Source organism: Lagopus muta, chromosome 5, assembly GCF_023343835.1.
Source record: "Lagopus muta isolate bLagMut1 chromosome 5, bLagMut1 primary, whole genome shotgun sequence".
Classification (NCBI taxonomy): Eukaryota; Metazoa; Chordata; class Aves; order Galliformes; family Phasianidae; genus Lagopus; species Lagopus muta.
The window spans coordinates 13,448,055-13,474,114 of record NC_064437.1 but is presented as its reverse complement, the minus strand read 5'-3'; the positions used below and the strand labels follow the sequence as shown (position 1 = coordinate 13,474,114).

At 40.7% G+C, this 26,060-nt stretch overlaps 1 protein-coding gene across 1 annotated transcript; it reads left to right on the top strand.

Annotated features, from left to right (window-relative positions):
• The first annotated feature begins 1,096 nt into the window (after positions 1–1,096).
• Positions 1,097–24,369, top strand: LOC125693701 (vitellogenin-2). Its single transcript, XM_048945904.1, has 35 exons — positions 1,097–4,282; positions 4,398–4,418; positions 4,518–4,669; positions 5,957–6,208; positions 6,800–6,961; positions 7,067–7,215; positions 7,383–7,533; positions 7,652–7,809; positions 7,892–8,057; positions 8,775–8,900; positions 9,275–9,493; positions 10,030–10,247; positions 10,365–10,462; positions 11,045–11,169; positions 11,291–11,392; positions 12,040–12,159; positions 12,246–12,435; positions 13,164–13,257; positions 13,400–13,585; positions 14,066–14,210; positions 14,332–14,554; positions 14,645–14,820; positions 15,170–15,736; positions 16,235–16,285; positions 16,535–16,624; positions 17,040–17,252; positions 17,347–17,489; positions 17,865–18,003; positions 18,552–18,687; positions 19,146–19,332; positions 19,660–19,751; positions 20,818–20,915; positions 21,684–21,843; positions 23,191–23,352; positions 24,061–24,369. The coding sequence occupies exons 1-35, from the start codon at positions 4,243–4,245 to the stop codon at positions 24,177–24,179; spliced, it is 5,430 nt and encodes a 1,809-aa protein (XP_048801861.1). The 5' UTR covers positions 1,097–4,242; the 3' UTR covers positions 24,180–24,369.
• Positions 24,370–26,060: the final 1,691 nt, after the last annotated feature.

The following is a 26,060-nucleotide window of genomic DNA, read 5'->3' as shown; positions in this document are numbered from 1 at the left end:
TGGTGTAGCTTTAGGGAAACCTGTTTTGTTTATAACCTTCTAAAAACAGCCGTGTACAGATGAGATGTCTCCTTCCCTAGTCAATTCATGTACTTCTCCTTGGCCAGTTCGTGTCCATCTCTTCTGTTTTGGTTGCTCAAGCATTTGTTAATGTGTGAGTATAGCTCTGGCCCTAGTCACGTTAAGCTTTTGGAATGTGCCTAAGAAACTTCTGCACTTCTTCAGGTCAGTGGAAGGAAATTAACTCTGAAACCTAGAATACTTCACTGATATTGTGTTGCTGCTCTGCTCTTAATCCACAACTGGATGTAATAGAGTGAGTGGGATACTGGAAAAAATAGCAGTAGAATAACAAGAAAGGGAAACTGGAATTCTCCAAGGAGCTATGGTAGGAAGTTTTGGAGTTTTTGCTGATTAGCTCAGTGTGTTGAGCTTGATTTGAAATAGTAGTCAGTGCAAACTGCAGGGAATACTTGCTGTGCAAGAACTACTCCGCATCCATAAAGAAGCAGAACTGTATATCCTGATCTTGTTGGTTAGCACTTCTTCTGCATAGGCAACCAGATACGGAAAACAACACAAATATCATCCCATTGTATTTATTTTTAAAAAGGCTATTTTAAAATGTATTTCTCCAGTTCTCTGTCATTAAATAACCAACTCACGATCATATTCCAACTCACGATTTTCTATGATTTGAAGTGAGAGAACAGTAATTTACTTGCAAGATTCTTATTTTGAAACCAGTTTACTCAAGATCTGTAAATCCGTAGTTGACACATGCCACTGTGAGTTGAGGATGCCACTAGGGGCTGCTGCTGTCCTGAGGTTATTGCTCTCTAATGTTTTCTGGAGGCACTTAAACTTGTTCTTGCTGCATGCTTGGACTACTTTATGAAGCAATTTTTCTCAATGATCACTTTTAGGATAATAATACTTTTGAAGAGCAAAATAATATATTGACTTATTTAATCTGTTGTGCCTATTGAATGATTAGGAAACTCGTTATATTGTACTAACTTTTTTTTTTTCTCTCTCTGTGACTCATATCATAGAAGTGGAAATTTAATTGAATGTTTGTATGGTAGAATCAAACTGTGCTAGAAGTGTGTATGCAGTTGAGTCCTGAGCTAGCCTCATGGGCCTGGGTTCAGGGTCAGTTCCTTCTCTGTAAAGAAGGAGAGCACTGCCTAGAGTTTTTTTGATTACTCTGTGCAGTGATGAGGAAGCTTCTAAGTGTGCAGCTGCTGCTGATAATGGTGTGAGTGTTGCAGATCACCTGGATGGTATTGTGGTAACGTTGTTTCCACCATGGTGAAGCATTAGAACTTCTGGAGCCTACTTAATCAGAGACTGTTGAGGAGCAGAGGGGGAGACTGCTCCCATGAATGCTGTGCAGGTGTGTCACTACACAGAGGTGTCTATCTGAGACAATGGGGCAAGTGGCCTACTTAAGAGAGAGTGCTAGTGAAGATGACATGTACAGTACACCTGTGGGTGATATTGAAAAGATGAGTGGTTCTCTTACATTCTCTGTTTTATTTCACAACGTCGTTAAATATAATGTGCTTTGTGTGCTGTTATCTAGGCTTCTTTTTCAATCTATATAATGGGAACGTGTTTCTACCATAAATTCAAGCTTAATTGGGTAGAAGTTATTTTGCAGGTTTAGTTTACTTTTGTTAAGCTTTTCATTTATTTTCTTTCTTTGAGAATGATACAAAATAGCTTTTGCAGACTGCACAGCAAAAAAAAAAAAAAATAATTAAAAAATAAATGAAAGCTTGGCTTATGAATTTTTTCCCCTCCAAAACAGCCCCCTTCCGCGTTTGAAGTACTGCTTCTAGTAGCTGCTGCAGATTTGCTCTATGTAGATGCAGCAGGACAAATACATTCCTACATGTGTGAAAAAAATGCAGACTATATTCTTGTTCTTCTCAGAGGTTATGGTGTATATATACTTTAACTGGGCCAAGGAAACTACTTAATAAATCTCCAAATAATGCCAATGTAAACAGGTTATTTTTGAATGGAAGATATGTCCGGGATTCCAGGACAAGGAGAATGCTGTGTGCATTGAATTCTACTACTTGTGTGCACTTGTTTTTTCTTTCTTTTTTTAATTTGGAGTTACCATGAAGCTTTTGTGGGTGGAGACATGCTTACTTCTTTACCATCACTCCCACCAATTTAATCTGGGAGGGAAGTAAGTGACAAAGAATGAAAGGAAGTTGTAGTGGATCCAAAAACTGATCCTTGAAAGAAGCATTCAAATTGTTTGAGTTTACTTATTATCTGTTGCAATATGTCTGATCTCTTGTGTTCGCTGTTCCTGTCAAATCTGCAGTTTAGTTAAAGCATGAGTCCATGATGTATGCTATGTTTTACTTTTCACATTGGCATTGTACTCATATCCCTTTATTCAAGTTTTTGTTAGTAGCTTTGGATTTCTTTTATTTGTGCAAGGCTTACAACTTAATACAACATATAACTTTGTTATAAAGAAAGGGTCAACTATAAAAAATAAAATCAGTTACAAATATAGAGAAGGGCTGGCCATGTACTGCTGTGAGCAGTTTACCAACTGAGGCACAAATTACACTTGACTGCTTGAGCATAAACTGATTGCGAATCCCTGCAACAACAGTGTAGTCTTCTGATGTGAATTCTGTAGCAGTTCCCAAAACAGAGGTAGGAGAACTCCAAGTGGAATTGAAGTCCAGATGAAATCCAGTTGAAAAAGTCAACAGCTGTGGGACTGACAATCCAGAAAGAGCAGTTACTAGCAACTACTGAAATAGAAAATGTACTGCATTGTTGTCATAAAAACACTTTGCCACAGTATACTCTGCTGTGGTAAGTCCTATTGTGGGAACAGAAAGTAACCAAAGAACGAGTATGTCATAGATTTTGAACTAGAATATAACTGAGTGTTTTCATGTGATTTGAAGATCACAATTTATTGCACTGCTGGAAGCTGTGCCTCCAAAAACATCCTCCAGTGCAGAAGATCATGTGCCCTTGTTCTTGTTGATTTAACTGCCACCCAGCTTGCTTTGGAGGACTAACTTTTTTGTAGGGTTGACAAGAACCCATTGATTCTCTTAATTCATTCTTTATCTCCCATTTCTGAGGGTAGATGATGAGCTGTTCTCATGCTCCTGACATTTCTAGAATAGAATCGGAGAATGGCCTGGGTTGGAAGGGATCTCAAGGATCATGAATCTCCAACCCCCCTGCCACAGGCAGGGCCACCAACCTCCCCATTTAATACCAGACCAGGCTGCCCAGGGCCCCAGGCTGCTCTGGGCGATTTTGTGAACTGAACAGACAATTTTGTGAATGTGTTCTTGTGTTATCAATACAAATCACCGTTAGTGATGAAGTTGGCTGCAAGCCTGCATCGATTCAGGTACTTGGCTGCATTTTGTATTTAGTTCTGTAGCGAATGCGAAAGTTCTAGCTGACCTGCACTTCTGTCCCTCTTGCCTTGCTGCTGAGAATCTCTGCAGATTTTAATTGTTCACATTTTGCTGCTATTTACTTTGGAAGATAAAATATTTACAGAATTATTATGAAACTTTTGTTCATTTAAAAATATTCCTGGTCAGTATGACCGGAGCTGAAAAGGACACATTGATCCTGTGACTTCAATAAATACATAGATTCCGTATATTGTTTCTCAGTAGCCTGTTAAATCATGCGTGTCGGTGCACATATGAATACATAAATAGCAAAGGTTTATCTAGCTTAGTCTCTGGCCTACAGAAATGGCCATAAACCAAAGCTGAGGGAAGAGGGAGAGCACAGTCAATGTAGGTGACACTGACTGCTAATTGGGTTATTATCAGCTAGATAACAACTTGGGTCAGATGCCAGGTCAGCATAACCTGGGCGAAACCAATCTCATCTGTGGCAGGACCATGTACCAGCAGCCAGCCATGACCCAATCTAGGAAAGCAAGTAACACATCTATTTTAAATTTATTGTAAATGCTGAAGTAGGAGTGTTTTACGGTGAAACATTGAAACTTCTGCTCAATCAAAGGTTTTTTTATCAGAGATGCCAAAGTAATACTTGATTTTCTTTACTCCCTGTGAAGAGAAGTTATGATTGCAGAAAGAGAAGTGTTTACATAAACTGATAAAAAACTTGAGAATTCAGCAGAAAACAGCCACGTGTTCCTGAACATTCTTCCATAAAAGTCTCGCCGTGCCTGGCAGAGCCCTATTCACCTTCGCTATGAGGGGGATCATACTAGCACTAGTGCTCACCCTTGTGGGTAAGCTTATGCATCCCTTCTTCATTCTTCTTCCCTGGTATTTCCTTGAGTTCACTGACAACAACTGGGTTTAGACCAGATATAACTCATGTGGTTTTTCTATCTCTTTTTGTAGGCAGCCAGAAGTTAGACATTGGTAAGTACATTTTTACCTATCAATTTGGTGACTTTGTTATATGTCTATTCATTAGAATGTGCTTACAGCTTTTGTATAAATGGCTGTTATTCCCCACAGACCCAGGATTCAGTAGCAGGAAGAGTTACCTGTACAGCTATGAAGGTTTTATGTTGAATGGGCTTCAAGAAAGAAGTTTGGGCAAAGCTGGTGTGCGCTTGAGCAGCAAGCTAGAGATCAGCGGGCTATCAGAGAATGCTTACCTCCTCAAGGTACTGACCACATCCTGTTCCAAACATACCAACGAGTACTGAATCTAAGTCATATTCATTTACTTGTGTTTCGCTCACCTGTGTTCTGAGAAGGCCTATGGGAACAGAATTGGTAACTTAGCACTGTAGGTTTCAGGAAGGTTTGCAAACTGAAGTTTCAAAATTGAGGAGTGATTTACCATCCAATTGCTTACATGTGCTTGTTGTGAAAATTATTTGTAGCAGGGGCTTCTCATATGCAAAGTAAAGGTATCAGTACCAGGGATTCTATTACAAAATGTTTATTTCTAACTTAAGGCACTTAAGCTTCCTCTGATTTTAAGATTTTATTCAATTTTCAACAAATTTTTCCAAGTCCTGTGGGTAGAAAGGACTTGGGTATGTAAAATGCAGCTACACAGATGTAAGGTCATGCAGGTAATTAATGAGCATAGATTGTGTTTACACACTTGGGAAAAAATGTGGAAGGCATCAAAAAGGACATCTCTCAGGGGTTTTAGAAGAGCTGTAGAACTTCTGTTGTAAATGATGGTAAGGTACTAAAATTATGAGTTAGGGATTGTACTTCTCACTGTTGTCTTCATCTTGAAATTGTGTTAAGTGCCCCAAACTGTGCTCTGTGAGACACACCTCAACTTGCAGTAACTTCAACAGAGTCAGTAAAATTGCTTCTGATTTCCCCCGTGTTTCTGTACATAGAAGGAAACAAGCAAACGAATGAAGAAGTGTTGGTTTAATCAATTCACAACAATGGATCAAATATGGTAGCTTGTTTAGTCAAAACAATAAACATTTTGAGAGGGGAAGAACTAAAATGAAACATTCTAAGAATATTTTGGGTGGAGTTAGAATAATTCAACTTTTTAAATGTTAAATTTAGTCTAAAGCAGATCGTGGCACACCTATTGTAGTTTAAGGCTGAAGTAAAATGGAGGGAATTTCATTTGATTTATTTGAAATGCTATTATATTACCTTCTGAATGATATTTTCCCCCATGTAGTTAATGTGACTAAACTGCTCACAATCTTTCCAAGAGTTAACAAGGACGTGTTAACTGCTTCTCTACCACAAAAGAGCAATATTGAGCCCCATGACTCATACCGATTTTACAAAGTAAGCAACAGATAGAAGAATCAAAGAATCAACTCCTACGTGGATATCTAAGCCTAAATTTGGAAGGAAGGAGTAGACAACTAGTGATTAGGTCAATTTCTTCCAATCTGTTCACACTTTTAGTACCAAAGTAATTTTATTCACATCAATATCTATTTTTAATTTCCTCTCAGGTCCGTTCTCCACAAGTGGAGGAATACAATGGGGTCTGGCCCAGGGATCCCTTCACTCGATCTTCCAAAATCACCCAAGCGGTCTCATCATGTTTCACCCGGCCCTTCAAATTTGAATACAGCAGTGGACGGGTTGGAAGCATTTATGCCCCAGAAGACTGCCCAGATCTGTGTGTTAACATAGTGAGAGGAATACTGAACATGTTGCAGATAACCATTAAAAAATCACAGAACGTCTATGAATTACAAGAGGTTTGTGTTTCCCATTTCATTTCTAAAACAACTTTGCTGGAAGAATGCGTTCTAGGTGCTCTTCATTCATGTTTCTCTTTATTTGAATCTCCTTTCAAGCATACATATTGAAAAACTGTTGTTTTTCGTTCACATAGAAGATACATGTGAACGTGTTGAAGGAATTACTTTTACTGGAATTCTTTAAAGACATTTCTTAAATTGCTTTGTTTAAAATGCAATGCCTTCATCAAAAAGGAGCCATTAGCTATGAACATGTTTGTTATATAGCTTTTCTGCTGCAGCAACGTGATCAATTTTATTTGTTCATTTTTTGTATTAATTAGTTGATTACTTTTTCTGAGTTCCTTGACTGAACTTAAAATATGTCTATTTCATGTGTTTGTGTCGTTTGTTAGTTGAGTAGGATTAATTGTGAGCAATGGGTAACAGCTTTCAAAACATAGTTCAGTGAATCCTTATCCAATTTGTCTTCAGCCAAAACATGGCTCAGTGTATCCTTACCCTCCTACTGATTCTTCAAAGATTGCTCTTCTTTGGGGAAATCCTGATACAATTCTCAGGTCTCTTTCCTTCTCCTGATCCTTTCAGGCTGGAATTGGAGGTGTTTGCCACACAAGGTACGTCATCCAGGAAGACAGAAAGAATAGCCGAGTATCTGTTACCAAAACTGTGGACTCAAATAATTGCCAGGAAAAGGTGCAAAAAAGTGTTGGGATGGCTTACATCTATCCCTGCCCCGTGGACATGATGGTATGTGAGACATGGGAAGACCTTCCTCACACCAAGCAGATGGAAAAGATGAGTAACATGAGCCATCTGCTCCATTCACTCTGTGGTCTCTCTGTGCTTCTCTAGAAGGAAAGGCTCACCAAAGGGACTGCTGCTTTCTCCTACAAGCTGAAGCAGTCAGACAGCGGCACGCTGATCACAGAGGTTGCATCTCAGCAGGTGTATCAGATCTCCCCATTCAGTGAGCCCACTGGGGTGGCTGTCATGGAAGCAAGGTAGGTGGGATGCAAGGCTGCTTCTCTAAGTGAGAATAATTGCAAGTTCTGTTGTCCCTTTCACCCCCGGTTGAAATGAGAAGAGACATAAGCCCAGCAGCAGTTGGGTAAAGCTGTAAGTACACATGCTTTACGACACCTTTTTATTCCTCTCTGTCCCTTGACAGACAGCAGCTCACCTTGCTGGAGGTGAGAAGTGAGCGGGGCAGTGCCCCAGACATCCCCATGCAGAGCTATGGCAGCCTTCGCTACCACTTCCCAGCTGTACTGCCACAGATGCCACTTCAGCTGATCAAGACAAAAAACCCTGAGCAACGGGTATGGAATTTTTAGGTTTTTAAATCACTCTCCTAACTGGAAATTAAGAGCAACCAAATATGATCAGAAATATCGAGGGGTTTAATTACACATCCCTTCTCTCTCTTGTGTTGTACAGATAGTAGAAACACTGCAGCACATAGTCCTGAATAACCAACAAGATTTCCATGACGATGTTGCATACAGATTCTTAGAGCTGGTCCAGCTTTGCCGGATAGCAAGTGTTGACACTCTTGAGTCTGTCTGGAGACAAGTTTCAGATAAACCTCGTTACAGGTATCTCATTGTGTGACCTGCTAAGAAATTTTTCATTTCTGGAGACCTGAGAGCTAGACTTCTTTTTCTAATATGCTTGCAGGCGATGGCTCCTGAGTGCAGTTTCTGTGAGTGGCACCACCGAAGCATTAAAATTCCTGAAGACCAGAATTCGCAATGATGACCTCAACTACATTCAGACCCTTCTAACTGTTTCTTTGACTCTCCATTTGATGAAAGCTGATGAACACACACTTCCACTAGCAGCAGTGAGTAAATCCACATGAATCTTTCCAATTTGATAACAAAAAGAATGTTAATTGATGGCAACTTTTGATTGTAAAGTTCACTAGCGTGGGTTCTCCCATCACGTATACCAATTTTGCACAAATGCTAATGCATGACTTTTTCTTTTATTTTGACATTTTTGAGAAGATAATGCATCTTCATTTTGCTATAGTGATAGAAGAGCCCTTCTCTCTTAACATAGAGAAATAGTATCATTTTAGTATGCTGGGCTAATGTGTCTTGCCTTCTACAGGCAAATCTTTCTTTGTTTGTATGGTGAATAGAATAGCACAATCATTTATACTGAACAGGATTTTTTCCCATCTCTAGTCATTATTCCTCTTCATAAGCAGGAAGCAAAATATATTAACTGACAGTGCTTTGTTAATGTAACTGAGACACACTCTGTTCTAAAGATGTTCTATTTATTGATTGATGTTCACCGTTAGTCCATAAACTAATATTTGTGTTTATTTATGTTGAAAGCAGTGCGGAACTAAGGTCCTAAGTGAAGCTTGCTAATGAAATGTCTATAAGCTGACTTAATTTGTTTTGATGCAAATAACAATCATTCTGAAATTACTCCCCCTAGATAAGCTGTGATGATTTTCCTTCTCTGAAACCTATGCCAAGCATTGTCTTAAATGCTCATTTTAATTTTATTTATTTATTTTCCTTTTCTTTTTTTCTCCCCACAGGATTTAATGACCAGCTCTCGAATTCAGAAAAATCCTATGCTTCAGCAAGTGGCCTGCTTGGGATATAGTTCTGTAGTCAACAGATACTGTTCTCAGACCTCAGCATGTCCTAAAGAAGCTCTTCAGGTGGGTTGTTCCCAATAGCTTGTTAATGTACACTACTTTGGTTTAACTCTTTTTGGAGCTGGTATGAAAATGTCAACTGGACATTTTTTTATTAACTATCAATCAATTAGACAAATACACATTTCATTGGCCTCCGTCAGAACAAAGGCAATAAATCATTTTACTAAATTAGACAATAATTTCATCACTGAAAACGCAGCTTTCACATCTTTTTTTTTTTTTCTTTTTTTTTCCCCTACAGTCATCACTGGGTGCTTTTATTAGAACCATTTACTTTATTGTGATAGGCTTTTTACTGGGTATGGGGAATGCTATGGACAATGTATATATATACATTAGGTGGAAAAGGTTGAACTGTGCTTTGTTGTCCATAGCCCATCCATGACCTTGCAGATGAAGCAATCAGCAGGGGCCGTGAAGACAAAATGAAATTAGCTCTGAAGTGCATTGGCAACATGGGAGAACCAGCCAGCTTAAAGCGTATCCTGAAGTTCCTTCCAATATCTTCATCCAGTGCTTCTGATATCCCAATCCACATTCAGATAGATGCCATCATGGCCTTGAGAAAGATAGCTTGGAAGGATCCCAAAACAGTAAGTAGCATCTATCAGGAATTTCTTTACTTAAGGAGCTGAAGAAAGAAAATGTATACTCTGAGGGTAATTAATTCAATAGCATCAAATCTATGGTTTCATTATGTTTGCTTATTTTTAAGAACAACAGAATACAAGCGTACATTTCATACATAATAAATATTGTGTTGTAGGAAATTTCCAGGATATAAACACTGTTTCTGAAGTCAACCGATATAACTAATTAAGTCTGATGTTTGTTATGTATGGTAGAAATTTAGCCACCTAGAAGTGGGTAATTTTATCTTCCTCAAGAATCAGGAGGAGAGAGAGAGACCTTCTGTTGACTTCTCAGGCAAAACACTGCCATAGTGCTGTTTCTGTCAGACCTTTCTCTGAAGTTGAGTGAGTCACCATTGACCTTCCATTAACTTGCATGGCCAGTGTAGGAAAGGCTTTGGCCTTTCAGATGGTATAGATAGCTAGAGGTGTTATATGATACAGACTCCAGTCAGACAGTCTTTGGTAATTCCCAACAATGTGTTTCCTCTCTTCAGGTGCAGGGCTATCTCATTCAGATCCTTGCAGACCAGTCGCTTCCCCCTGAGGTGCGAATGATGGCTTGTGCTGTTATCTTTGAGACAAGGCCTGCCCTTGCTTTGATCACGACGATAGCTAACGTGGCAATGAAGGAAAGCAATTTGCAAGTGGCCAGTTTTGTATATTCCCACATGAAGTCTTTGTCAAAGAGCAGATTGCCATTTATGTACAACATGTAAGTAGAGACAAGGATAAAGTGCGCTGTTTTCTGCATATGCCGTCAAACTGAATTCATTGTCTTATTCTGATAGAGTGTAGCTTCTTTCTGGATATATTACCTTTCTTTGTTTAGATCTTCAGCTTGCAACATTGCCCTTAAGCTGCTAGCTCCCAAACTGGACAGGCTGAGCTATCGGTACAGCAAGGTCATTCGAGCAGGCAGTTACTTTGGTGAGTAAAGCATTTCAGTGACTTCAGAAATCCCTTCGTAAGGGTTCCCAAGTCCTCTGGAGGAATGCAAATTGTCAGTGCCTGTGTGGTTTGTGTCTAGAAAAGTTTTTCCCCTTAGAACTGCTGCTCTCTGCAAAAAGAGATTCTGTAAGATGCTTGCTAAGATTGGTTTCCGAAATGTTTAGTTTATTTCTTATTGAAAAATTAATCTATTTCTTCTTACAACTATGGTAGAAGCTTTCTCCTTTTGCTACAGAAATACATACTTAGCATACTTAAGGTCAGTTCAATGGTCTCTCTTGTTCTATTGTTCTTGTTCTTGTTTTCTGGTTTAATTTCCCTGCTGCTCCAGCCTCCTGTCATTCTATAAAAGATTCTGCATTTGGATAAGAAATTGAACTAAGTGTGGCAGTTAAATATTTAAAAGAACAGGAATAAGTATTTATTAATTTGAGCCTGAACAATTAAAAGTTATGCAGTGATGTATCTTAGAGTCAGTAACTGAAAAAGCTGCAGAAAACACAGTCTTGAATGATGAGTGAAATGGTTAGAAAAATGGTCTTTTGTTTGCTTCCACCCCAGATAACTATAGAGTTGGTGCTGCTGGAGAAATCTTTGTTATGAACAGTCCAGGAACTATGTTCCCATCAGCAATAATTTCCAAATTGATGGCAAATTCTGCAGGTTCAGTGGCTGATCTGATAGAGGTAAATATTTATTTAAATTAGTAATAAAGCAAATAGAACAATTTTCATATCAAAATTTGTCTCCTAAGTTTCCACTCTCTAAGTATGTTTCAGACTATTCCTTCTCACACTGTTTTTGTAGGTTGGCATCCGAGCGGAAGGCCTCACAGATGTCATAATGAAAAGAAACATCCCGTTTGCTGAATATCCCACATACAAGAAGATAAAGGAGCTTGGAAAAGCTGTAGGTGTTTTTAGTAGTATAATGCATGTGTTACATGAGGGGATATTTAGTGATGCTTATCGTGAAAGATAAGCTCATCTCAGAGGGTATATTACCCACCAGCAGTCAGTTTGAGTATGTCTGCAGAAGAGGGATATGCAGTGAGACTGCAGGAGATATTCCTCCTGTAATGTCTGTGATATCTTCTGCAAGTCTTGCTGCAGCCCCACTTCCTTCCCACCTCAGATATGACTGCAGAAGGAGCAGTGAGATGAGGGGAAAGTAGATGTCACAGTACAAACATCTCCCATGCCTGGCAGGTTTTCTCCTTCCTCCATTTTCCTAGCGTAGTTTATAAGAAGTTCTCCTCATCTCCGAGAGAAACTATGATTTGGTGCAGTGCTTTCAAACTGAGTTTAACAGTACAAATGGCCTTGCTCCTCTGTATTAAAGTTCTTTCACTCTAAATAAGTGAACAGTGGATAGGGAACATCACAGTGATAGGGAGGACGTCTAAACTCGCAACACTACACTGTTAACAGAATACCAAGGAAATATGAGGGGCAAAAGAAGGCTGGGTTGGTCAGTAATAGTTATTGCCTTGCTAAACTGCCATTTGTAAAGCATTGCATTAAGGAACTTCACTTGTTTCCTAATCTGTTCCCTAGCTGCTGGGATGGAAAGAGCTGCCAACAGAAACGCCCTTGATATCAGCCTACTTGAAAATACTTGGACAAGAAGTGGCCTTCGTCAACATCAACAAGGAAGTCTTGCAACAGGCCATGAAGGTATCAGGGCCCCCTACTTCTCTTTGCAAGGCTTGACACCACTGTCCTTTCATTCCCTCACCCCTTGGACCTCTGTCCTCTGGCAGACTGTAGTGGAACCTGCTGATCGAAACACGGCAATGAAGAGAATCACCAGCCAGATCCGCAACGGCATTGCAGGGCAGTGGACGCAGCCAGTGTGGATGGGAGAGCTGCGATACGTGGTTCCCAGCTGCCTCGGACTGCCGCTGGAGTACGGGTCCTACACCACTGCCCTGGCACGAGCTGCAGTCAGCGGTGGGTTGGGAAGCACGAGGGCTGCTGCGCTAGCAGGTGGGAGGGACAGGCTAAGAGAGGCTGGGTAAAGATGTAGGAAAACAACCAACCTAACAAAAAGACGTGATCTTTGTAGCGTCTTAAAACACAGGAGGAGAGGTAGTGAAGGTATTGAAAAAGAAGCTGGACACACATGAAAGCGGTGAGAGTTGTCACTGTGCTGGGGGGTCAGGCTGCCGCTCCAGGGAAAGCGACAGGTTGGAGGGATGGCCTGGCAGGACGGTGCTGAATCGTGGCTGAGGGACAACGTAACCCCGTGCGTGCGCAGGCTGGCTATTGCCCAGGCGGCGGCAGCTTTGCAGAAAAGGGCCGGGGAGGACAAGCTGACGGTGAATCGGCAGCGTGCCCTTGTGGTAGTGGACGCCAACTGCATCCTTGGCTGCCAAAGTTGAAGCAGGGCGAGCTCCGAAAGGCTTTTTCTCCTTAGCACGTTTGAGGCTGCGTCAGAAGTTTTGTGCCCAGTTCTGGGTCCTCAGTGCAAAGGCCGGCAGCAGCACAGAAACGGTTGGAGGCCGAAGCACCTGAACACAGAGCAAGTTTTCTGTATATTTTTTTTTCTTTTTCAGAGTTGAAAAAAAAGACCTTTTATCTCAAATACCTTTCACTGTATGAAGAGAAAATATTACCTCTTCCTGAAAACTGCATCTTGCTGACACTTACATTTTAAAATGCTGTTCTGTCTTTTGCAGTTGATGGAAAGATGACTCCACCTTTAACTGGAGACTTTAGACTTTCTCAGTTGCTTGAATCCACCATGCAGATTCGGTCTGACTTAAACCCCAGGTATGGCAGATTTGTTATGCCTTAATTATAGATGGAAGTTTTTTGTTTCTTTTTTTTTTTTTTTAATATGACAGAGAACTCAACGTAAAAACGAACACCTTTCTTACATACAACCACATCACTCTATTTCACTCTATTTCAGTTTATACATGCATACAGTTGCAACGATGGGTGTCAACACAGAATACTTTCAACATGCTGTTGAAATTCAAGGCGAGGTCCAGACAAGAATGCCAATGAAGTTTGATGCCAAGATAGATGTGAAATTGAAAAATATTAAGATTGAAACAAACCCATGCCGTGAGGAAACTGAGATAGTGGTTGGAAGGTATGATGGCATTACTTCAGGATAATTTGTGTTGTGGAAATCTTATGAAGTTCATGACTCACTGACATTTTATGGAGATTTCTAGACAAGCAACGTGTAAATAACATTTAGAATAAAGGGCAAAAAAAAAATAAGGGAGTTGAAAGTCAGAAGATGCCTCAAATATTTAGGAGCTTAATTTTTATTTTAATTTACTTGTTATTTTACTAATTCTTATTTTTAAAATATTTTTATTCCATTTATTTTTTATTTTTTATGTCTCATTTTGGAAATTTATTTAAATTTACCCATGCTTTGAAAACTGACTGTGATGTTCCTCGTGACATCTTAATTGTTTTAAACAATATTTATGCTAACAGTTGCATATAGAGTTCCCATGTTCAAGGAACATACTTCTGTCATAACACTTGACAGAGGCAGGACAATAATTTGTTTAATCCAAATACATGGGTTTACCACTTTCTATGTATATTTTCACAGACATAAAGCTTTTGCTGTATCAAGGAACATAGGAGAACTAGGTGCTGAAAAGAGGACCTCAATTCTTCCGGGAGATGCTCCATTAAAAATTATGGAAGAACCTTTCCAAACATCACAGAGGGCTTCCGGGGAACATTTAACAATGGTAACCTATTCCTTTTTGCTTGCACAATTACACTTACCCCTCATGTGCTACCTATACCTGCAGTTTTACTCTTGCCTACTATATGCTCCCAGTGGCATTCACATGCTCATCTCCACTACAGCAAGAGCCTGACAGCATGCCAAGGAAACAGTCCCATGGTTCTCAAGAAGATCTTCACCATAGCACAGGAAAAAGAACGCATAAACGAGATGTTTGCCTCAAAATGCATCGTCTTGGCTGCCAGCTCTGCTTTTCCAGAAGGTCGAGAGATGCCAGTTTCATAAAGAATACATATTTGCACAGATTAATTGGAGAACATGAAGCTAAAATAGTTTTGATGCCAGGTACAATACTGAGCACAAGCCTTTTCTTATTAGGTGTGTTAGTGCCCCTTGAAGTGGTATAACTTTTTAATCTGTGCAATTTGTGTGCAGTTCCTACAGATGCTGATATTGACAAAATTCAGCTGGAGATTCAGGCAGGATCTAGAGCAGCTTCCAAAATAATTAATGAGGTAAACTCAGAGTCTGAGGAAGAGGATGAATCATCTCCATATGAGGACATTCAAGCTAAACTGAAGAGGATTCTAGGCATTGAAAATGTGTTCAAGGTAAGAGACTTGGAGCCTGCAAGCGGAGGATATTTTCCAGTGAATAAAGCCATAAAGGATTTGAAGGCTAGGGTGGAAAACTGGCATGGGAAATCCAGGATGGGGTTGCTTCGAAAGGTGCCAGTGCTGTCAGCCCATGTCACATCTGGACAGACTGACCTGAGAGGTGCATCCAGCTGGGGCTGGTCCTCCTTGCTGGGGCAGATTTTGGAGAGGAAGAGTGAGCTTCCATGGTGGGGCAGGAAAGGCTGTGGTGAGCAGCTTGTCTGACACGCACAGATTTTTCACATTGTAAATACAGAAACAGATGTTTCTCCCCTCTTATAATTTCCTATGAATTATTTTGCAGGTTGCAAACAAAACACGGCACCCGAAAAGTCGGCCATCTAAGAAAGGAAACGCTATGCTAGCAGAGCTTGGGACAGAGCCCAATGCAAAAACTTCCTCCAGCTCATCTTCTGCCTCCTCAACTGCCACCTCTTCTTCCTCATCTTCTGCCTCCTCCCCTAATCGTAAAAAGCCTATGGATGAAGAGGAGAATGATCAAGTAAAGCAAGCTAGAAACAAAGATGCAAGCAGCAGCAGCAGCAGCAAGAGCAGTGACAGCAGTAGCAGCAGCAGCAGTAGCAGCAGCAGTAGCAGCAGCAAGAGCAGTGACAGCAGTAGCAGCAAGAGCAGCAGTAGCAGTAGCAGCAGCAAGAGCAGCAGCAGCAGCAGCGGTAGCAGTAGTAGGAGCAGTAGGAGCAGTAGCAGCAGCAGCAAGACAAGGAGTCGCCACAGCCATCAATCAGGGCATCTAAGTGACAGCAGCAGCAGCAGCAGGTCAGTGAGTCACCACAGCCATGAGCATCACTCAGGACATCTGGAAGATCACAGCAGTAGCAGCAGCAGCAGCAGCATGCATTCCAAAATATGGGTAACTAATATTTCTTAGTAAATTGAAAGATGCTGATAGTATTTGTGAATTGAATTCCTCACGGCAGCTGGCTTTGTATCAAGTTATTAATTGACACAGTAAATATTAGCAACATAAAGTTTTAACATCTATTCTGCAAACACAGCTGCAGTGTCAATAAGCTACAGCTCAGCTGTCCCTGAGAGCATCTCAAAAGTTTCTACAAGTTTGCTGAAACTATTGTTGTAGGCAGGGAAGCATGTTTCACCAATGTATTGCTTTCTGTCTATACAAATTGCTTGTTTATATCTTTATTTTACAGTAGGAACATTAATGCTTTATATAAACTATTTCAACCATTTTGACTACTGCATTATGTGCTTATAACTAAGCGTACAGAACTATGCATGAGTGATAGTTACTAAAATTCTGACTTAGTTCCCAGTGCTCAGAATTGAATACAATTGCAGCATTTCTTTTCTTCCAAGGCTTTTCATCTCCTTGTTATTATTTTCAAAGGGGCGTCATGAGATTTATCAGTATCGCTTTAGATCAGCACACAGACAAGAGGTGAGTTTTTCATTCTTAGTTGAGTTTGGAATCTGTTACGAGCTAAATTAAAACCTTGAAGTCCACTTGTTGTCTTTGCTGAGGGAAACTGCAGTACTGATAACACCAAATCAGCCGTGGTAATTCTTCTGAGACTCATCTCAGTAATAAGCTCCATAGCAAAGGATATTCTGCAGCACTGCCTAGTGCAGTTTCTTCAAGTGTGATTTTAAATTACCTTCATGGTCATGATGTGTTTTCTTCCTGCAGTTCCCCAAAAGAAAACTCCCAGGTGACAGAGTTACCAGCAGAGACTCCTCTACCAGATCCAGCCGTGACACATCCCGAGCTGCTTCCTGGGTTAGTTGCATCATTTCTAGGGACTTTTGACAGCTTGGAAGAGTGGCAGAGTGGCTGTGCATTTGCAGCAATTGTGCAGCTAGGGCAATGGGAACAGAGAAACACTAAATTGTCAAGTTTTGAATATCAGTCAAAAGTGAGACACACATTGTAGATCCCCTACATGCTTTTCATGGTTCAGTCATTTAATGGTGAGCATGGTGTAGTTCAGTAAATGGCACAAATTCTCAAATATAGTGATGAGATCCTTCTGTGCTTGCAGGGGCACACTCATGCTAAGGCACATGCATGAGAATATGTGCAGTATATACGCTGCTATATATTTGTAGTTTCGTTTTTTTATTTGCTAGATCTTGCATTTAAAATGCTCCTTTGTAATGTTGTTCTTTGCAAACTCTGTCTCCCTTCTTCTTAGCCTAAGTTTCTGGGTGACATCAAAACCCCAGTGTTGGCTGCTTTTCTCCATGGCATTAGTAACAATAAGAAGACAGGAGGCCTCCAGCTTGTTCTATACGCTGATACCGACTCTGTCAGGCCGCGGATGCAGGTATTTGTGACAAACCTCACAGATTCAAGCAAGTGGAAGCTCTGTGCAGATGCTTCGGTCCTCAATGCTCACAAGGCAGTGGTAAGGCTCAAAAATTGTCGCGTGCAACCGCATACATAGCAATAAAATAATGTTCCATGTTTTTAACAATGGACCACTTTTCACTCCATTGTAGGCTTACCTGAAATGGGGCCGGAATTGCCGGGACTACAGAGTTTCTACTGAGCTGGTAACTGGACGGTTTGCTGGGCACCCTGCTGCACAAGTGAAGCTGGAGTGGCCCAAGGTTCCTTCGAGTGTCAGATCGATGGTTGAATGGTGAGGTTTTAACCTTTAGTGGCATTTGTTTATGACATTGGTCAAATGTGAAAAATCACTATCCACCCATGAGGTTCTGGGGAATAAAGTACTAGCTATTTTTGAATTCTGTGAGCTGAGTATTGCCCTTGGATGCAAAACCTGAATGGGAGATATCACCATCCTGTGTACAGTAATACCTTCTGCTGGTCATACTCAAAACCAGGGAACAGGTTCTTTCTCTGAACACTGATCAGTAAAGCAGGGAGTGGTTATGGGGATGTGGCCAGCAATCCTGAAGAACCTGTATGCCACTTCTGCACAAATTTGAGGCTGCCTGGTTTGGATGAGGCCTCTTTTTGCCTCTCTGTTTCACCAGATCTTTCCTTTTTGAAGGTTTTACAAGTTTGTCCCCGGGGCTGCATTTATGCTGGGTTTCTCTGAGAGAATGGGCAAGAATCCTTCTCGACAAGCCAGGATGGTCGTGGCTCTAACTTCTCCGAGGACATGTGATATTGTTGTCAAGCTGCCTGATGTAAATATGAAATGCTGTCATCGCTCTCCTATGTTTTCCTCATAGAAAAGTGAGATTGTTGGTGTTGTTTAATTATACAGGGCCAGTTCTTAGAAGGAAAAGCTAAGTAAAGTAAGCATCAGTTTGGGTGTAAATGATGAAAGCAGCTCTTACGAGTGTTCCATCTTTTTATATTTCATCAAAGAATATTCATACAGTGGTTTCATTCTTGCAAAAAGAGTATGGTGGGTATTCTTGAAGAGATGCATTTCCACCTGTGGGAGCTCCCTAAGTGTTCACATAAATACATTTGAAAAGAAAGTAATATATTCTGTCATAAATACTAACTGAATTATGACCCATACCATGAAAGAAAATTGCAAGCAGAAGCAAAATCTCGTGCACAGTGAGTCAGATGAACACAGTTCATAATTTCACATAAATTCTTTGTCAACTGAGGCAGAAGAGATTGAAATTGATTTCCATACAGGAGAAAAGGTTATCTGAGCTGTTTGATGTGAATACTTGGTACAACTACACTTTTACAGTGCTTCCAAATTCTTTTTCAGATGACCCTCTATCAAGAAGCCATGAGGCTTCCTCTATCGCTTCCTGTGGGTCCGAGGATCCCAGCTTCAGAGCTGCAGCCTCCAATCTGGAATGTCTTTGCTGAAGCCCCCTCTGCAGTGCTCGAGAATTTGAAAGGTCAGAGTTGGATCAGGTTCAGAAGCAGGATGTCCTCAGTTTCTGGAATTAATTTGAACATCTTCTGAATTTTAGTTTTTTTTCTGGGATTACTTGTCTCCAGTCTATTAGGAAATGGAATGCAGTAGTGCAGGGATGGTTCATCTGAGAGAGAATATTGTGCATATATAGAGAAAGCATTTCGGGGAAATCAAGACTGACAATTATCTGAAGTGGTAACATAAACTTTCTGGCAATTATTTTGTTATGCAGAGGACTGTGTTTTTCATGCATTTTTTTTTAGAAGTTATGGGTGGCTGGTGGCAAAAAGTCCCTATAGCCTATACAAAAGTATCATATAGAGAAAAAAAAAAAAACCAAACCAACCATGAAATAACATAGCACTGAAAATACAACATGTCCTCTAACGGGTTTTCTTAACAGAAAAGCAAATATTCACTGGCATTTTATTTAACCAGCTCGCTGCTCAGTTTCGCACAACAAGATCACAACCTTTAATGAAGTCAAGTTCAACTACTCAATGCCAGCAAGCTGCTATCACATCTTTGCTCAGGATTGCAGCTCTGACCTTAAGTTCCTGGTGATGATGAAAAGTGCTGAAGAAGCTACAAACCTTAAAGCCATCAACATCAAGATTGGCAGTCAGTAAGTAACTTCTGCCAGCTGCCATCGCGTGACGGACTGTGTTGTCCACATTGGGTGGGAGAGGAGCTTGGATCTAAGCTTTCCTCAGCTTTGTTCAGCAGCCCATGGGTTTTCAGCGTTTTCCTTATTTACTTGCTGTGCACACTGAACATGATGCCTATGATGTTGTTATCTTGCATTTAGGTGACAGGAATGCACTGATGTAATTTATACAGTTGGAATGTGCTTATGTTGTGCCAGTGATATTTAGTGAGCAAGAAAATCACTTGGTCAGTGTATGTGTATAAATGTGATACAAGCAGGATAAAAACTCTCTTCTTTTAACAGCGAAATTGACATGCATCCTGTGAATGGACAGGTGAAACTGCTGGTGGACGGGGCCGAGAGCCCCACAGCCAACATTTCCCTCATATCTGCTGGTAAGTGGCACAGCATTGCCTTGTTTTCATTTTCATGTGTATGTTAGGAAAAAGAGGAGTAGACAAAAGAATTGTATCAAAGATCTTCTACAAGTTTGTATTCTGTAAGTATTTATACCCTTTGCTGTCAGGTTGTTAGTTAAGAATTTGCATGTTACTCGCTTGCACGTGAATGTTTACAAAGATCAATTAGAGCATGAAACACTCGAGGTGGCCAAGCAAAGTAAAGCGTAACTACTGTTTCATATATTGCTGTGTCTCCCACCAGAACTCCAAATTGGAGAAGTGTATCAGTTATGGAATAAAACCTTGCTTGATAAAACCTTCACCACCCTTGTAGAATACAAGATGTTCTCATTTTGCTTCAGAGGTATACATCTGGTTAGCATTCTGAAGTCTGCACAGAGAACTGTGCATGTACAGGAAAACTAGGCTGCTTTCTTATTTCCAAGCAGGGATATTTTTTCTGTAAAAGGACACAGGAGGACATTGTTTCATTCTCTGCTACACAGCTGGAGGAATGCACACTGCAGATGCTTCCTGACTGTATGTGTGGTACAGGATTCAGGATAAATCTTGCTGAAATTGGGTTAGCATCTGCCAGTGCAGCGCTCTGCCCTAATTATTATGTACTTAGTGAGCAGTAATTGTGCTAAAAATGTCCCCAATGACAATTGTGTTATTTTTGTATTTTCTTACTCCAATGCAGTGTAGTCAGAGTTTTGAATAGCTGCACAACTACACAGGTATTATAAGCAGCTCTGTAAGCCTTTCTAGGAATAAGTATGATATGCTATTAACCCCAAGAAAAACAAGTAAACCTGTGATAATTATAATTATTTTCCAACTTTTTACAAACACTTGTTATTCATGTGTGCACTCTTCTTTATTTTTTTAAAGTCTATTCTTCTTGAGAACTAGTGAGGAATTTAAAGCAAAAGAGGCAAAAGAGCATTTTTAAAAAATATGATAACTACTTTTTCCTCTATTAAAAGAGACAGTTTGGGTCTGTTTGAAGTGTTTTTTTCTTTTTAAAATTATTATTTATATTCTTTTTTTCTTCTAGGTGCTTCTCTGTGGATTCACAATGAAAAGCAAGGGCTTGTACTTGTTGCCCCAGCCTTTGGTATTGATAAATTGTACTTCGATGGACAAACATTCTCGGTATAGTTTCCTCTTCATAAATCTAGATGACTTATTTCTGCAGGATCTCCTTAAATCTTTATGTATGAGTGTAAGACTGTGCAGTAGCAAAGCTAAATCTGTCCAGGCCCTGCCCCTTCTCCCCCCGCCAGAAAAAAGAACGTAAAAGAAGGTAATGCAGCCAGTGCTGCAGAGTCCTTCTCTGTGTTTCTTAATAGGACATCCAAGAATACTTCACCAATACTGATTTATTCTTGCAGCAAGTGTGTGCTGGAAAGTGGGCCTGTGAACATACATAGTTTGAGTCAGCAGTGTATCTGCAAGAAGGAAGAGTTTTCAGCTTCTGTCCATGTTTGAAAGGCTGATCTAGAAAAATGGGAAACAGAAATGTAAGAAAACCAATATTATCGTGCTGCATCTATCACCTACTGGAAAACATCAATCACACAGAAGCTTCAGAATAATAGCCAAAACTAATAATTACTTAATAAGCTAGCCAGGCACAGCAGGTTTTAAAGGCTGCAATGGAGCTAAGTGCACCACAGCATCATGGGAGTTTGGCATCTGACTGTGAGGGATGTGTGAGTTCTTAGCACAGAAGGAAAGCATTTATATATTTGTGTGTTGCCATGCTGGAACTAGATGATCTTTGAGGTCCCTTCCAACCCAAGCTGCTCTATGATATGTTATGATACTGAAAGGTACATACATAGCAAAAATCTGTTCCACACTGTTGTTGTGTTTGTTTGTTTTAAATTTGAAATGTTTTTTACTATTCTTTTCTTGAAGATTCAAGTTGCTTTATGGATGGCAGGGAAAACATGTGGAATCTGTGGAAAATATGATGCAGAATGTGAACAGGAGTATCGGATGCCCAATGGATATCTAGCAAAAGATGCTGTGAGCTTTGGTCATTCTTGGATCTTGGAAGAAGCGCCCTGTAAAGGAAGTATGAAAACTATGATTAATTTAATTTAGTATTGTTTAGAAAATGTTAAATCTGTAAATACATTGGGAAAAACATTTGTGAAGGTCTCACTCTTCAGTTATATTAAATATAACCAATATTTTTCAGCTTAGAAAGGAATAAGAAATTAGAAGTTAGTCAAATCCAAAATAAACCCAATTGGTTGAAATGAATCAAGCTGAAATGAAACCACTGTTTTGAAGTGAAAACTAAGAAGAAGAAGAAGGTTAAATAAAAAAAGTAAGAAAATAAATTCACTTAGAATATTTTGGTGTAAGCAAATATAACTTTCCAGCCAACATTTGATCCACCAAAAAAGCAGATGGGGATTAGTAATTACTATGGCTCACCACCTGAGTTTCGAACCAGTGCAACCTGTCGAACATTTGAGCACACGAGTAGCTCCAGTGACTTAATTACATAGTTGAAATGAAGGAAAAAATAAAAGGGCTATATTTTAAGTGTTTCAGTAGATTAGGATCTTACAGTGTGCTCCATTCCCTCAGCTGAGGTTATGGTACAACAGCATCCCATGGAGGAGGGAAGGAGAACAAGCACATTGCCTTTGTGAACCTGATGGGAAGGACTTACTGTTACCTGGAGATGACTTTCACATGTCCATTTGTATATCAACTGTCATTCTTCTATGTGTCTTCGTAAAGGATACCTGGCATCATACTTGCTTTAGATGTATATGCAGTTCATAGGCGTGCACACAACAAAATTCATTCTATTGCTAGTTGCAACACTCTGTGTTTCCCTCCAGCATATGGCGAAAATGACTGACATGCTGAGATTAAAGCTTAGACGTGGTTCATTTAGCTACTCACACACTTGTAACTTGTCCTGGGAATCCAAAATGGGACCAGTATTACCAGCTGGCAGCAGTGATATTTGCTCTCTCTGCAGCAGTTTTGAGTCTGAATGATGGCGGTTATGGTGTAATTCTTCAGTTATTGTTTTTATTTGTTTGGAAACACCCCTCTTCTCTTTCTACTGATGAATACTCAAAGCCTTTGTATATGGTTTGGTGGCTATTCAGTGAGCCAGTTTACTTTGCAAAATGTTTATTGGAATGTTTCCAGACTGTTTTTACATGTTAATCTAGAAATTAAGCCAGTTACAGTTGAAATTAACTTTCAGTAACTCCAGATCTAATTAGCTGATTTGAAAAGCTTATCAGTCAGTGATGCAGTGCTGCTTTGCTTATGATCAACATTCAGTCTTTATAGAAGCAATTTGCTTGCAGGTTGGCAGATGGGTCAGTCTGGGGAGATTTGAAAATTTTGCATGTAAGAACATAAACTACCATCAGTGATTCTGTTACAGCTTGTAAACTGCATCGCTCATTCGTGAAGCTTGAGAAGACGGTTCAGCTTGCGGGTGTTGATTCCAAGTGCTACTCTACAGAGCCTGTGCTGCGCTGTATGAAGGGATGCTCAGCTACCAAGACAACTCCAGTCACTGTTGGTTTCCACTGCCTCCCAGCTGGTAAGCCTGCAGAAATTGTAATTTTGTAATTGTAATTGTTGTAATTTTACTGCTCGTCATGGCAGTGGCATTTAAAATCTAAACTGATCTCCCCTTCATGATCTTTGAATCTAACACTGTAAGGAGAGGGTAAGAGCACAGTTAACATGTGACTCAGCTATATTGCAACGTGTGATAATTCAGGATCGTGTTCCACACCTTGAAACAGTGATCCTCATCCTGTATGTTTTCACTTATCACTGCCTTTGGGCATAATCCTGTTTTCCTGAGCTGATTTAGGCCATAGAAGGGCAGGTGTGAACAGGATTCCTGCCCGCAGGTGTGGCGATACCGAACATATCCCTTCTACAACTATATTGTAGAGATATTGCATATCAAAGAGATTAGATTAGATAGGTATAGATCATATTGATTATATGTTTGTGTGTGTTTTCAAAGTGTGTTTTCCTTTAAGACCACAATTTCTTTTTCTAAATATATTCTTAATAAAATTCTACATGGAAGAACTGGTTTCCAATGTAGAAATGACTTATTAAGTAAGTGATTTTCCTGGAACATCTCAGCTTGACTTAGCCGAGTATAAATATGGATGACAGCAAGGAGAAGCCAAGCCTGGTTTAATTAATGATGAGTGCATGGTAAATGCCATACCTTGCAAAACTGCTTCTAAAGCACGCTGCTTGCTTTCCATTTCTTGTTAATCATCAGATTCAGCTACGAGCCTGGCTGACAAACAGATGAAGTTCGACCAGAAGTCAGAGGACATGCAGGATACTGTTGATGCACACACAGCATGTTCATGTGAGAATGAAGAATGCAGTACATGAAGCCGTACATTGCAGCACTGGAGAATACAGAAACATTTTAGTTTTTATTGTGTTGTGTAAGAAGACTCATCTCAAGAAGCAATGGAAACGTTAAATTAAATGCTTAAAGATGTGTGGAATTTTCACAAGTAATTTAAAGTATTAAACTTTATTATTGTAGAAACTATTCTAATTGCCTATAACTATTTGATTTCATAATAAATACATGCATGGTAAAACCAGTGAAGGCTTCCTTCTTTCACTGACTGTGGCAAGAGGATGTCTGCAGTGCTTCTCTTCACCCCAGTCGAGGCTGTGGCAGCCTGCTGTGTAGATGTACATCAGGCAAGGGTCTGTGGCAGGCCCCACCTACGATATGGGTTGAGTGGAGTGGCAGAAGCTGCCTACCAGGCTCCAGCTTGTTTCCCCTGTGCTTCCTTCCCTGTTGCTGAGATCCTGGGCACCACAGTAGGAATTGGTTGGCTCTGGGTGAGACGCGCCCTCTGTGGCAGTAATGCAAAGAGGTGCTCTGCAGTGACAGTGTGTAGGGAACAGCTTTCAGGGAATGAACCTGAACCTCAAGCATATGGACAAGGCTGCTCTGGGGGAGGAAATGTGACGTTCCTGACGCAGCACACAGAAGCTGGTGTGAGTCAAGAGTCTCTGAGCAGAGCTGGGGTGCAAAGCCCACCCACAGCAGGTCTCTCTGGGCATGGTGAGGGATGTACTTGGCTGCCCTGAGTGCTGGAGGCTATAGGGTTCCAGGTGTGTGCTCCTGGTTGGTCTTTCTGTCTGCTCTGGGCTGGACTGGCAGGCTGCATGCCTCTAGTTTTTTGGTAAATTAATTAAAAGAGAAATAAGTGATTTGATTCTTAAAATAAGGAGCAACCAGTGAAGGCAAAACTGCACTTTCCTCTTAGCACACGAATGGAAAGGTGGTTGCTGGGCAAAGGGAGAAAGCTCTATACATGTTGTGTCGTTCTGCTTTCTCCAGCAGCATGGGCACTTCAGTGTTTGTATGTATGTGGGTTTTATAGTTTGGAAAGGTAATGTCCTTGATACTGAAAGGAAGCTGTTGGAAAGTCAGCATGAATGGAAGACACCCAAGCAGTGGTGGAAAGGTCTTGGGGGCTCTCAACACAGGCATCCGGGCTTGTGGGTAGTAGGAACCTCAGGGAAGCACAGCCCTGCCCAGGAGCATCCAGCACACCAGAGGCTTCTTGCAAAGGTGGGCTGCTGGCTCCTTTCCTCAGCCAAAGCTGTGGTGTCGCTGCTGGGGGCCCTGGCCTCATCCTGCCCTGTGCTGTAGGCACTGTTTGGAGCTCCACGGAAATAATGTTCATGGCTGCTCCTGGGCACAGCAGAGCTGATCATTACCTCACAATGGTAATTTTTTTGTTGTTATTTCCCCTCCCCCCCAACTTTTTTTTTTTTTCTTTTTTTAAATTCAGGTTATATCCTCTGGAGAAATGTAAATGGTGAAGAGGTGTGAGTATGTGGGGATGTAAGGGGCCATAACGAGAGTTTAAATTGTTCTTGACAGGCTGGAGAAATGGCCCACAAAGATTAAGAGATTCAGATCCACACAGAAAAATGCAAAGATGAAGTCTCCACTGACAGACTGTGGGGCAGCATCAGAGAGGATCCTGTCTGGGCCACAGCATGGCGGGGTGCTTGGGGTGCAGTATTCGCCACCTGGATGTTGGAGTGGGGTGGGTGAATGCAACAGTGAGCAAGAGATGAAAACGGAGCACTCCTCTGGGAGTGCCAGCTTTGCTGGGAAAGGACTCCACCACAACTGAGGGCAGTTTCCTCACTGACAGGTCTGTAGTATTTGGAAATTACATCCAGAGATACGATGGAGCTGGTTCCAAACTCCTTCTGTATTGGAATATGAGCTGC